The sequence below is a fragment of the Aphelocoma coerulescens genome, chromosome 1A (assembly GCF_041296385.1).
Source record: "Aphelocoma coerulescens isolate FSJ_1873_10779 chromosome 1A, UR_Acoe_1.0, whole genome shotgun sequence".
NCBI classification, from domain to species: domain Eukaryota; kingdom Metazoa; phylum Chordata; class Aves; order Passeriformes; family Corvidae; genus Aphelocoma; species Aphelocoma coerulescens.
In genome coordinates, this window is record NC_091014.1 from 75,618,229 (window position 1) to 75,632,427 (window position 14,199).

The following is a 14,199-nucleotide window of genomic DNA, read 5'->3' on the forward strand; positions in this document are numbered from 1 at the left end:
AACAGGTTTGACCAAGTGAAGAAGTTGCAGACTCAACAGGTAGGGTGTTCTCAATATCCTGCTTCGTAAATGAGCTGCCTATAGTATTTTTGTTACTCTTGCAAATAGTCTGTCTTGTCCAGATGAAACCATGGCAGTCAAACAGAATCTTTTTAAGTCTTTTTTAACTTATTTGCCCCAACACTATTCAGAGCAGCTACTGCCATGATGGGGTAGGCAGCTGGGGTTGCCTGCACAAAAATGCAAAGCTTCACTCCATGCACCCTAAAAGTTGTCTATTCCTCACTGTACCACTTCTTCATCTCTGCTTCCAAATTTTTTCCAGACACATGAACTAAAATTAACTCCAGCGATGATCACACCAACACAGATTCTCTCAAGGAGCTGCCCAAAGTTCATACTTGCTCTATTTTCTGAATGTTGGAAAACACCACACTTTGGAAAGAATCTGGTTAGGCAGCCTTCTCTCTGCTCTACCAGGAAATGTCAAGAAATCTAGGACATGTTAAAGATGTGAAAGTACAGTGGAAATCTCTAACAGTGATCAAACTGGAAACACTTGCACACAACACAGAACTATGCAGCAATGCTGCTTTGGTCTGGAACTAGCACAGAAGTATGCCAGAGATGAAAAACAAACAATCTGAAAACCTTTTTATGCTCCAGAAAATTCACTCAGGAAAGATTTCTTGATTAAGTAGTGAGTTCTCCAGCATATCACACAGAAATTAATGTTTAAAGTTATATTTTTCCCACACAGAATAAATGCTTTTATGTGTTTACATAAAACCTTGTAGGGATTAATCATGTTTGAGCTCTAACCCCACACCAGGCATGTTTGAAATTACCTACAGTAGTTAAATGCCATTATAAACGTGTAGCAATTCATCTCTTCATGGTCACATTTGAACCCTGTGCCTCTTAGCTTGGCTTCCCCTGGGCTGCCAATCAAGGCTGAGGACAACACCACCTAAGTCAACACTCCTTCAGTAGGAGCCTCACCGTGCTCTCAAGCTGGCACAGATGACCTTGCCCAGGTGACAACAGCTACAAGACAAATTAAGGTTTTATATACAGTGGCAAGAGGGAACATGAACAAAGAAGAGAGACAACGAGACAACGAAGGTATCAGAGGGTAGCTGTACCCATACCTGCTGCTTTTCTCCAGCATAAAGAGGCAAAGATGTTTTTTCTCTGAGGTGATCTGCATTTGCCACAGGAAAGTTACACTAATTGATGCTTCCAGAGAGAGCATAACTCCAGTCAATCCAAAAAACTGACCTCAACTGAGTTACAAGGCTGTGTGTGACCACAGTTACAACCCCAAAGCTTCTCCCCCCAGTTATTTCTTCAACAAACATGTACCTATGAAATAAGATTGGGAAATTCCATCTACTGGCATGAAAAGGCAGTAGTTACAAAAAACAGTCAAAATGAAAAAAACTAAACTCCCAAAATAAGTCCATTTGCTATCAAACTTCCATAACAGATCCTCTAGAACAAACAAAAAATAAAGATGAGTCCATCAGCACACACATTTTCTACAGAAGTCCATGTTCCTCTCTTCCTATTTTGGATTCCCACAGAACAGAGGGAACTGTTAAATTTTTAAATTATATTTAAAGTACAAATTAAACCAGCTTTACTTGTAACACACACTGCAACAGACCCAAACCACCAAAAGAACTCTCAATAGTGCAAGTAGGATCTCCAAATTTAAGGAAGTTCTGACTCTTTTTACCATGGCTACAGTACATCAATTAAAACTATGTGCAAAAAATAAGACTGTACTGGTCTGAAGACTTCTAGGTCTTTTCAAAAGAACAAAAAGAAGAAAAAAGTGAAAGCACCTCTGTATCACATCTATATATATATAAAATACAATCATGTTATGGAGAGAGATGTTTAGTACCTAAAAACCTATATATATGTGAGACTACATAACAAACAGTCAACTCAAATAATAAATATATAATGGCAGCTTTCATCTGCACTGTTAGCATACTTGGAGCCCTACTCTTATTAGCATTGTTTAATTCAATTTATTTCACACACACAGCAAACCAGAAACATCAAGGCAAGCATCTTGCTTATAACAATTGTAATATTCAACTGCCACTGAATTCAAAACAAAACAAAAGCCAACAAGCAAACAAGAACAAGAACAACAAAAATCAAACAACACAGACACAAAATAAGCCTTATTTTGTGTGATAACATCCAGAAAAGTTGTCACGCTCAATTATCTTCCAATTTAATTTAAAATGATTTAGCATCAAATGCTTCATGGACAAGCACATATAAAAGCACAACAACAGATTACAAGTAAAAAAAAAAAAAGCATAAAGAACAAACTTTTAACATTTGAGTTCTTTTGCTGTCTATCCACAAGGAAAAAAACAACATGAACGAAACTGAGAAACACTATATCATCATCATCCCTGAGACTGAAAGTGTTTATAAAGCAAAAGAGATTTTCCTCTCTCTTACTAAGTAATATTTTATAGGACCAAACCAGAAATGAGACGACTCACAACACTGCTCTGCAGCCTCACTGCGTATTTTCATTTGTGCACCACACAGCTCTCCCAAGAAGGTACACAAATGTTGGATTGTTTTGTTTGGCTGCTGTTGTTTCTAGATGATTTAAAGACACTACCAAGCTCCCTCTACTGTTCTATTCATTCCTGAAATGTCAGTAAAGCACAAGACCAGGAAAAATGCCTTGTCCTAGACAGGTCTGGGTCCTAAAAGAAGAGATGATTTGATTACTAGGACTTATTTCAACAGGTTTTTTTATAAATTGAAAAGTGCTACATTCCAAATTCAATGTAGGATAGAGAAGATTTTCCTCCATAGTTACTGTAGCACTTAACACTTCCAAACAAAATATACAAACTAATAGGAAGTAGAAATAATCCCTGCTACAAACAAGAAACAAATCCAAAAAACCCATAAACATAATAAAACCCACTAAAAACACTAAACAAAGTAAAAGCACCATAAATTTCCCCTTCACAGTTCACCACATTCAGGAAAAGCTGGTACCTTAACCCACTTCCATTAACTTTTATTCTGCGTTTCAAATACCGATCTTTCATCATATCCACTTGGATACGAGGGGGTCTTTAAGCATATCCTTAACATCACAGCAAACTCCAACACTGCAAACAAAGTCAACCTACAACTTTTGTGAGAAGCCTGGGCATGGTGTTTGCTCCCAGTGTTCATCCCAATCCAGACTGCATCACTTCAGTCAGCTCTGAACTAACTTTGAGTCAACCACCTCAGTTTGAGCTCTAGTTCCCTCCTAGGTACACACAGCCAAGATTTTAAAGTCTACACCCAAGGTGTGTCTTGATTTTTTAGTTCAGGAGGACTAAACTGAAAACCACCTCTCATTGGTATTGGGATCCACAAAGGTGCCCAGTTTGCATCATTAGTGAACAAACTGCAATTTCAGAGACATTTATGACTCTCTGGAACCTACAACTGTATTGGCAACCACAAAAGCAGCAAAAAACCCAATCTCCACTCGCCCAGATCTCACACACTTCTCAGAACAGAGATCTGTGTTTGAAGTCACATTTTTGCTTTGTGCTCATCTTTCCACATTTCAGTCACAAGCTGATGTCCATGGGGTAAAAAATTAGTGTAATATTATCATCTTATGGAAGAGCCACTGCTTCACTCACAAAACATCACCCAATGATTCAGGCTCCAGCTACCTCTGGAGCTCATTTATTCTGACCCCATGCTCCAAGCAGGGCCAGCTTCAAACCTGGTTCAGGTTAATTAGAACCTTGTGCAGTGAAGTTTCAACAATCTTCAAAGACAGAGACCCCACCCCTCTCAAGGCTAATTACATTTCCTTATCATCAAGAACTGGCAAAACCCCCTGCCATTGCTGACAAAATTATATTGCCATGTCACACACTACTGGAAGAGTTAGCAGCAACAGCATTAGCAGCTGTCAATTCCCAATAACAGAGTTTCTGCACTGGAAACAGTTTCTGTCAGTATTTTTTTCAAAGCACAACCATTTCCTGAAGTAATCTTGCCAAAACTGACAAAGCTATGGGTATTCAGTCAGAAATACTTCCTGTTTCTAGGCGTTGAGGTCCATATATTTACTGCTGTGCTGTGACAGCAAGTGGATCAAACACAGAATATGTTTTCTGCCTTTAAAACCAGCAGACACATCAAATAATCCACGGAGAAAAAACAGTGCTTACAAACAAGTCAGCTAAATGAATGGTCTTTCCCCTTATTTTATCAACATGATGAATGACTTGCTGAATCACTTCTGAAGTCTACTTCTGTTGTCATTTAGGGTTTTTGTTTTGTTTCATTTTAATCAATTATAGTAATGAGTCAAAGACAACCTAAAGATTCAAGTTCCCCCAGGAACTTGTAGCCAAGGTAAACATTCCTTTTGCCATTACCTTATATTTGGCGCTTCCCTCCTTGATTGAAAAAAAAAAAATCTGTACCTGCTCAGTCAGCTTGGCATTCATTTTCTTGTGTTAACTTCAATAGTTTAGTCTCTAGCTGTGATCTAGAAGTTCAAGAGAGGACCTCAATTTTTGACATTGAAACTAGCAGAAAGCTATACTAATATCAAAATTTGTTTCATGTGTATACAAACACACGTGCACACGCGACAGCCAAGGGGAAACACGCAGGGGAAGTGGCCTTCCCCCAGTCCCAAAGTCACTTCTAAAGGGTCATAAAAGTTTACACTTGTACCTGCAAGTGTAATCCACAGGTTTTCCACTCATCTCAGGGAGTTCTTGTTATTAAAGATCTCAAAACACACTGCTAAACCAGAACAGCTAATTCTACAGTTCTGAATAATTCCTGTCAAAACAGTTACTTTTAAACTTGACTCGTCTTCCATTTCAGCTATACCCAACAGCATTCTTTTTCAAACTTCTGTGAGCAAACAGCAAGTCGTTCAACTCAGCAAACAGTATTATCAATTTTGCTGGGTTCTAAAGTTTCTGCTGATTTTGGAGGCAGCCATAAAAGCAGACTTCAAAGAATATTTTCACATCTTTATTTCAATATGCCTTCTATGCTAGAAATAGCACCTACTTACTGTCTTAGTTAATCAAAGAAAACTGTAAGTATAAATAGAAACACAAGTGAACTGCAGGGAAATACTAAGCTGGCATTACTTAAGTATGCACGTAAAAACACCGAATAAAAACTATAAGCAAATCTACATCAGATTTTTTCCCCATATAGCAGTACCAGGCCGCACAATATTTAGTGAGAAACACTTCAGCATTAAGAAACCCTCTTAAGGCAGATAGAGCCTATGCCAGCATAAAAGTCTTTTCTCTGAACAGCTGATACTGTCTGAGGAGCTGGTACTTGCAGCAGCTCTTCTGGAAAGTGATACAGGTTCAAGTCAGCTCATATATCTCACCACAAACTAGTCCTACAACTGACACATTTTCAGCTTGATTAGACTTGCCTATGGCTGCAGGATTGCAAAAATCATTGTGGGAGAGGACGGACTTCATGACCACAGGAAAAGGAACCTGTGACACTGGTAACTTTTATAGCTTCAAGCCAATCTAAGCCAGGAGGAACCCACCCTGGCAAAGCATTCCAAAGATACAATGAAAATGAGCAAGCAAAAAAACCCTGAAAACCTTTCTCCTTGGAATGAGCCATTAACTCTGAGCTTGGCAAACCCACATCCATTCTATGTAATTCTTTGACTGCAGCTGGGACTGCTCAGCCTGGGAAAGAGAAGGCTTAGGCGTGACCTAATTGTGGCTTTCCAGTGCACGAAGGGAGCCTACAAGAAAGGTGAAGAGGGACTATTTACAAGGGCCTGGATGGACAGGACAAGGAAGAATGGCTTCAAACTGACAGGTAGTAGGTTTAGATTGGGTATTAGGAAGAAACTGTTTACTGTGAGGGTGGGGAGGCCCTGCCACAGGCTGCCCAGGAAAGCTGTGGCTGTCCCATCACTGGAAGTGTCCAAGGGCAGGTTGGACAGGGCTTGAAGCAGCCTGGGATAGTGGAAAGTATCCCTGCCATGGATGATCTTTAAGGTCACCCCCAACCCAAACCATTCCATAATGGATTCAATACATAATTGTACAGCAGTGCCTGAAGAAGATCCACTGTCATCCTTCCTCTATTCTGATTACATACCTTATACTGTCAGAACTTAAAGCAGCCTCAATTCACCATTGCTTCAAGCGTGCTCAAAAATTACACATCAAACACTGGCACAGAGCAAATGCTGCTTGACAAATGCAGCCTTTGACATAGCTTCTAAGTTATGCCAAATTCCTCGTGTTGTTTCCTGTATTTCAATTTCTTCAGCTATCACAAAGAGTTCTGCAAGCATTAGGGCCCAAGAGTTTTTTGTAGAGAATGAAAATCTGAAAGCTGCACCCCAATAATTTTTGATGTGGACATGCCATCACATTAGATTAGGTGCAAGTAATTATGTGAGCTAAAAAGCTTGCAAAGAAAACAGAAACTGGTTTTAGGTAAAAATAGTTTTCAAGTATCATTATTTTATGCAGAAGAATTTTAAAGTAACTGCATAGAAAGCTGTAGTCTCTCTAGAGTGGACTCCATTTTCCATTTAGACTTGCTTCTGGAAGGCTGGAGGGTTTTTTTGGTTTTTTTTTTTTTTTTTTCCAAAGTTCTGTTCATGCTTTTGCTGTCAGCAACCTGGCTTAAAAAGCTGAAGGCAGTGCCAAGACACTGGTTGCTGACTTCTCTGCCAAACAATTCTTCTATTGTTATTCAGGATTTAAACTGACTTCTTTTTGGATAAAGGAGTAGTCACAAAACAGTCCAAATTAAAGAGCCTGAAAATTGGGAAAGCATGGCAAGATCTTTATCAGCATTTGGAAACTCACTCAACTATTCTTCAGTTTTGTTATTTTCTTATTCTCTCTTCAGAAATGGATAACCATGCAAAAAAGCCACCAAATGCCTTCAAAAGCTTTGCTGGTAAGATTTAATTCAGGCAGTGCTGGTAGAATCTTCACTACCTAATTCGTGGTGATGAACAACTTAAATGAACAAATTTGATTTTAAAAGTGTTGATTTCCAGTATTCTTGTTATTCAGTTCTCTTGTTTACTAGATCACATGAGAACCCAGGTTTCCAGCGCTATTATATACTTATTCCTAATCCTGCTCCTCCCAACCCAAATGAGAAATCATTAAAAGCACATAAATCCTAGAGTACGAATGCAGCTGGTGGTACACTAAGCAGCTTTCACCAGCTAAATTCTCTTTAGAGCATTCTCTTCATATTTTAAAGATATTCCAGAGGCACATCCAGCAAATTTAGGAATTGACTCCCACCCTTTGACAGAGTTTGTAAGTCTATCCCCATAAACGCAGTTTTGCAACAAAAACCATCATTTGTGTCAAACCAGTAATCTGTATTTCCACTCTTCCAAAATCTAAAAAGGAACAACACCACAGGTTTTCTGTTTTGTTTAATAACATGAGATAATACTGAGCCCAAAACATCAAACCTCTCACAGAATCTTCTAACAGAGAGTTCTTGTCCTCCAAAGAGTTGTGTGTATACAAACTACAGTGATTCAGTACTAGCAATACTAAGGTCTTGGTCTTTCAGTATTGATATGAATATGCAACTCTATATTCTGACATCATTATTATCTAGGAAAACAGAAATTCATTTTCAGAGTTGACCAACATTTAGATCCCTATGTAAAAAAGCTTCTGGATGCATTACTCAAATAAATCCACAGTTGCACTAGTTAAAAGGAAAAAAAAAATCAAATCCATAACTTTAGAGAAAAATGTTGTCTAAATTATGATTAAACCTCTACTACATTTATATTCCACTTGTTACATCTTCCAAAGAATTTATTTCTTGAGAGAATAATATAGAAGAGGTAGTTACTTCCCAATAATCCAAGTACTGATCTGAGTTGAAGAAAAATCATTCTTCAAATGCCCATGTGCTTAGACAAAACAGATCTTTTGGGAAGAAAGGGAGAAAAAAAGAGAAGATTTTCTTTTCAAGTAAGTAAATATTTCATCATTTAGACTGTTGTAAGCATCTTACTCTACCCTCCCCAAGCTTGTATCATCTAATTTAATCTTCTGCTATCTCTAAAATGATCTCATAGGGTTTCTGAAAGCAGGTACAAGTTCAATACTTCAAACCCATTTATAATCTGAAAAACAATGCAGCTTTAAAATCTCTTTGCCAGGTTCCAACTCACTCACACAAACCCCTTCATGCAAGAAGTCAATTACGCCAGTCTGAATCAATACTCAGCCAGCAGACAGTATCTAATGATTTCATAACTTTTATGCTTCTCTCATTAAATCTGTGTACAGTAAAGCTTCAGTAGGAAGATCAGTAACATTTAGATCAGTAACATTTTCATGTTTACATAGTTTATTTTCAAAACAAGCTAAAGCCGAAGCATTGCTATAAGCAAACTATTAAGTCTTCCCATGCAGCCATACCTTGTGCACACACAGCATCCATCAAAGCTTTAGTGATAAGATACCAGCCAGAGATACTCTGCAAGGCCATTCCTAAGAACCTGCAGCACCATAATTAAAACAACTCTTAGTAAATTAGTATTTCTAACCTGGTGATTAGAGTTGCTCTCCAGAGCTGCTGCACCAGATTAGATGCACACAACAGTGCCCTGTTCCCAGCTGTGATCAGCAACAAACACCTGGGACAACCCATCAGGACAGGAGGGTTGCACAGGGATGCCTTGTTTTGGCAACTACAAGATCCAGAAGTGTGATACTAAATGAAAGGAGCAGCCACAGGGTTCTGTGACTGCAGACTGCCTGCCCACACCATCCCAAGCTATACTTTCCACACGTTTGCAGCCACTTTCCTGAATGACAGGCGTTTCTTTCAGACACCTTTTGAACATCTGTCACAAGGGCCAGCTCTTCTTGATTTGTGCTTCCTCCTGGTAGGAGGTATTCTTTTATTGGAATATGCAGCAAATCTCTTCTCTACCTGCCTTTCTACCATTTCTAACTTTGAAGACTTGCACTCTTCACAGCAGCCCTCAGTGAGGTATTCCAGGAGTTCCTCAAACAAAGCTCTTCCATCTTTGCTCACTCTTGTCAAACTCCTCTGTGTCTTCAGCTCTATTACATCATTTTCCTGTTAAACCAGTACTACCTTAGCATAAAACTATGCTTGTATTTCTAGACACGCTGAACTGGAACAATATTGTTTCAGATGTCAGGCCTTTACAGCCACATGGCTTTTCCAGCTGGAGTCTGATTTTAACAAGATGTCTTCTCTGCACTGTGGATGAAGGCCACAGCTTCCACTTCTTCTAAATTAAAGTGATAAAATATAATCCAAATATCAATAGATTGTATTTTTTTCCTATCCTGAGGGCATGCAATTCTGTCAATTCATAAGCTTAGCATCACGAAGATATCAACTGAATTTGAGCAAGTAGTGCTGCCTTTCAAGCAGGAAAAGGAAATCTTGTTAAAAAGAGCCAGAAATCCTTGCATGAAGAGGTCAGTGAAAAGCAGTGGCAAGGTGACAAAAAAGAGCACACCTAAGAATAAAAAAAAAAAATTATCTCCTTTTTACTTTCCAAATGAAATTATTAAAAAAATTCCACTTTCCTGAACAGCTTAGGATTCTCTAAGCACTATAAATACCAATAAGGAAACAAATTGATATAGCTGCATGTAAAGTTTTTTTTTTTAAATGCATGCAGAGTTTCCTTGCTCAAACTGCAAGAATATCCATTCAAGAAGCAACATTTGCTCCAAGTTTATTTTAGAAAAGTGGAAATAAAAGATTCAATTAAGATACTAGCTCAAAAGGAGACATAAAGAGGAGAAAAAAAAAAAACAAAAAACAACCAACTTTGGAAAGTCATCACTAAAATTTAGAACCTAGTGGCTCCATAAGCTGAAGGGATAAAATAGCATCTATTATCTGCAGATTGCCTGTGTGGAGGTTCAAATCACGTCAGGGAACAAAAAAAAGGCAAGCTGTTATTTAACTCAAAAGTTTAATTTTAATTTTAGTGCCCGTTTCACAAAAATCTGTACCACAAATCACAAGAATTGGGATATATTTGAAAATCTCTGAAGGCCTGAAAGAACATGGAGCTTATGCTCTCCTCTGCACTGTGTGCTACTGCTGAATTCAGTATTCACCTTGACACATTTAAAGTGAGAGGACAGTTTTCCTCCTAGTTACCTTAAATAAGAAACAGATTGTTATACTCAATTTTTTAAAATTTATGTTTAAAAGCAACCAGTGGCAGAATCTGCAAAGAAAGGGATTTCAATTTTCAAGTCAGTACCCAAAGAATAAACACTGCATGCCAGCTAAAAAGAGAAAAACCCTGAACCAGTATTAACACTACACAGATGTGCTTTTTTTGGTTGTTATTTTAATTTCAAAAAGTCCCTCTCCCCAGGCAAATGACAAAAACATAAAGAAAATCAATTTAAGTAGTCATAATTAACAAGCATTTAAAGAGGAAAAAACATTTACCAAAATAAATTCTCTATAGAATGCCATTACACATCTCATAATATTTTTTTTTTTTAATGCTGACTACTTATACAGGGTAACCAAGAAAATATGTTAATTGGCCTCCAACTTCATATTCTTCCACCTATTAATCTTGCACCACAAAGAAAACCTTTAATCTGTTCTTGTGGCAAAAGGATCTCCTACAAGCACACGGTTAATTTTGGTTAGATAAAAAAAAAAAATCTTCAAAAGGGAGAGCTGAGCCATGTAAAATATTTAACATGAACCACTTCAGCTGCCTCAAAACAGGTTACAAAGATACATAAACTTTTGATGAATTCACACCATTCCGTTCATCTACTGCCAAGACAGGTCATATCTCGAAAACACTGCTGTTCTCCTCAGCTTAAAGGAAACAGCTCCTGTATGTAAATTCCTGTCCTAATTTCATGTAGGGTATTCATCACTCTCTCCTCAGCTGCCAGGACTGTGCATCAATCCAACTCATGAGCATTTGGAGAAACAGTCTTTCTTGTAGGTATTTTCTTTCCTCCAGTATGAGTTTTCTTCTGAAGAAATGTGTCCATTCAGAAGGATGCTGCCTCTTCCCACACGGTTCCTTATTTACTGCTCTAACTCACAAAATATTTCCATCCCTACAGTTACTGAAGCACATCAGCTCTCATTCTATACCATTATCTTCTTTTGGGACTTGCACCTCCTCAGCTTTACAGGAGTCTGTTTTCCCCAAATTATTACCCTGGCCATTACCACACCACCAGGTGAATCATCCCAGCATGAAGTAGGAACACTGGAAGAGGAGCACAGCTAATTACTGAAAAGAAAATCACAGCTTCAAAGATCATTCCACACACAATATTTATACACTCCTCTTTATTATGCCTCGAGCAAGTAGCTGTATATATATAAATTTATTAAACATCCAAGTATAGCTTACAAACCAGCAATGGTCTTGTATAATTTTTGGTGGTCCAAAGAATCACCAGGACAGCACTCAGAAGTAGCTCAAAGCAATGTCACCAGAGAACTCTAGAACAAACATTTCCATGGTATTTTGTGCAGTACAAAACATGGTTTAAGGAGCATGAAAACCTGAGATGCTTTGGAAAGTGAACAAGCAGCAGCAGTGGTTTTGTATGCAAATTAAAAAAAAAAATCAAGTATTTAAGCACATAGTAAACCCAAGTTGCTAAATTACAGAAATGTACTATCATATTACATTCTTCTCCATTCCCACCTCTTTTATTTGAGTGCTGAGTGCTAAGAATGTACCATTATGTGGAATTTAGTCAAGCAACTTTTTTTTGTTTTACCATTTCAATACATAACTTGGAAAGCAACCAGTGAAACAGCACAATTTATCTCTAAAAATAAGACCAGAGATTTTAGTGGCTCGATTATGTTTTTCTTACAAGGATCCTTTGCAGAAAGGTACAAGTTTCAGCTTAGAGCCCTGATAATTAGTGCCTGTGGGAATAAAGCAAATTATTTTTTTCCCCACCACCACAATTTCCTGTAACTTTAATTTTCACATGATGATATTCCAGTAGTTGCTCAGACATAAGATTTTACTGTCTACAGTGTGATCGGGATTTGAAACAATTATCTGTGTTGAGTTTAATCTCCTCCATTAAAAAAAAAAAAGGTTTACAGTTATTAAAAAACTGTATATGAAGAAAGAGTATTTGCCAATAATCTCCACATAATTTTTTAGGCATGCTAAAGAATTCCTCTACTTTTGGACTCAATTATTTAAAATGACAAAATCTAACAGGTGCAACTCGTAAGTTCACCTGGAGTAGAGGTGTTGTAGCCACCTTCTCATGGATGAGAACTTACTCTCAAAACTCCAAGAATCCATCTTCAGTGACTGGGAAAAGCTCAATCTACAGAAAAGGGGGCACAGTTCAGACAAACTGCTGAAATACAGATGTCAGAGCTGCCAATGGCTTGCAGAGAGGCAACACCACAGAGGGGACACTCCAAAGTCATCCCAAACTGTGCTCAATGGGCATGCAGAGGAAACCACTGCTGTTCTTAGAGCCCTTCACCAGTTATTTTTCACTCAGAAATGGGAAGAAAGTGTCTTACAGGGAATGGAGCTGTACAAAAGACAGCAGATGCAACCACCCTTTCCTACTGAAATGAAAAGCAAATAGCAGCACTTGTTTTTTTCAAGGTTTAATGATGCACAGGGATGCTATGTTTAATCATCACGCCTCATGAGGAGGAATCATTAAACACCTCAAAAGAAGCTTCTAAAAAAGACCAATGTTGTACTTGATTAAAAAAAAAAACAAAACAAAACAAACAAACCCTACATTCCCTTGTAGACATATCAGCCAACAGTACTGGATCTTTCCCAAAATAAATGCTGGGGTTACAGAATTAGAGCAGGAAAATCACTGATGCAACGATGAGCTGAACGGACACTGTGTCGTTCAGGCAGCTCCAGAAGGCAAACCAGACTCAATCCAGATGGTGAAGTTAGGCACTTCTTGGTGTTCACAACATCCTCATTCCCTGACTTTAGAAATTCAACAGCATTGCTGCAAAGTGTTGTAAAAAACAAAAAAACAAACAAGCCTCACAAGTCACAGCTAGTTACACACCAGACTTCTTGTAATCCTGTTAATTCCCATCGTTTTCAAATGGACTTTGGAAATTACTATTACATCATTTCATAAACAACAACACACCCCCCCCACACACATTGTTGTATTAAGTAACAAAAATAGCTTTTCATTTCATTTTAAAAGAAAGCATAGAACTGATAGATGAGCTGTTCCTACTCCTTCACAGCCAACAGCCTGAGTTTTTACTTGAATATTTTAAGCACTGGCCTACCAACAAACAGGTGTTTATGCTTTGCATGTACAGATAGAAAAGGTATAAAATGTTGATCTCCCAAGTAAATAATTTCTAGTAAAAAACGCTGTCCAATGGCACAAAACTAAGTATTAATAAAGCTGTTCAAGGAATGTATTTCAGTGCCATTCCTGAAAGATGGCTTTACACTCTGTAATACATTCATCTTTGCTTCAGAATGAGTATTTCATAGTGTATTCATTTGAACTTAACATTACTTTGCTTACATGACAGCTCCTAATTCATTTTAATTTTAAAATCTGTTTTATTCTCTGTTCAGCACTGTAGTTTTTCATCAATACCTCTACGTGGTTATTTTCAATACCCACTTAAATCCACTAAGAAAATCAAAGTGTACCATTCAACAGTCAAATACTCCCTTCATCTGAGTATCATGCATTCTCCCAGACAAAACCATAGATATGTTGGTGAAACTTTACCAGGAACATTAACAAAAACACTGTGAAGCAGTTGGGACTTATCCAACGACCACAACATTATTTATCTCCTCACAAAAATAAAACAGCTTTGATGTATAAAAAAAGCAAAGATTCCCTGACCACATGTCATATTTTTCTGCTGTCATGTCACAGTGACATTACCATGACATCTTGGAGACCTGGAGAGAAGTGGAGAATTAATCACTTGTCATGGCGTGGCCAACAGAAAATACTAAAGAACAACTCAATCCCTGCCTTGTCTATTAATATTCAGAGGTTATTTTCTTCTAATTTCATCAATTAAATGGATGCTTTTTCTAAAACTAACAGCAGCCAGTCTCACACAGACAACAGTCTG

The 14,199-nt window shown here is 37.8% G+C and overlaps 1 protein-coding gene across 7 annotated transcripts in view; it reads right to left on the reverse strand.

The window, feature by feature from the left end:
- PLEKHA5 (pleckstrin homology domain containing A5) overlaps positions 1-14,199 on the reverse strand; it is a 160,328-nt gene that overhangs the window by 131,140 nt on the left and 14,989 nt on the right. Inside the window, exon 4 of one of the 7 annotated variants that reach the window (XM_069003541.1) lies at positions 9,513-9,574. The exons of 5 other annotated variants lie outside the window; for them this stretch is intronic. In XM_069003541.1, the coding sequence (XP_068859642.1) occupies positions 9,535-9,574 (40 nt within the window). In that variant the 3' untranslated portion in view covers positions 9,513-9,534. Of the gene's footprint in view, positions 1-9,512; positions 9,575-10,718; positions 11,324-14,199 lie in introns of those variants that run through there. One more of the 7 variants, XM_069003539.1, reaches the window with a different exon arrangement.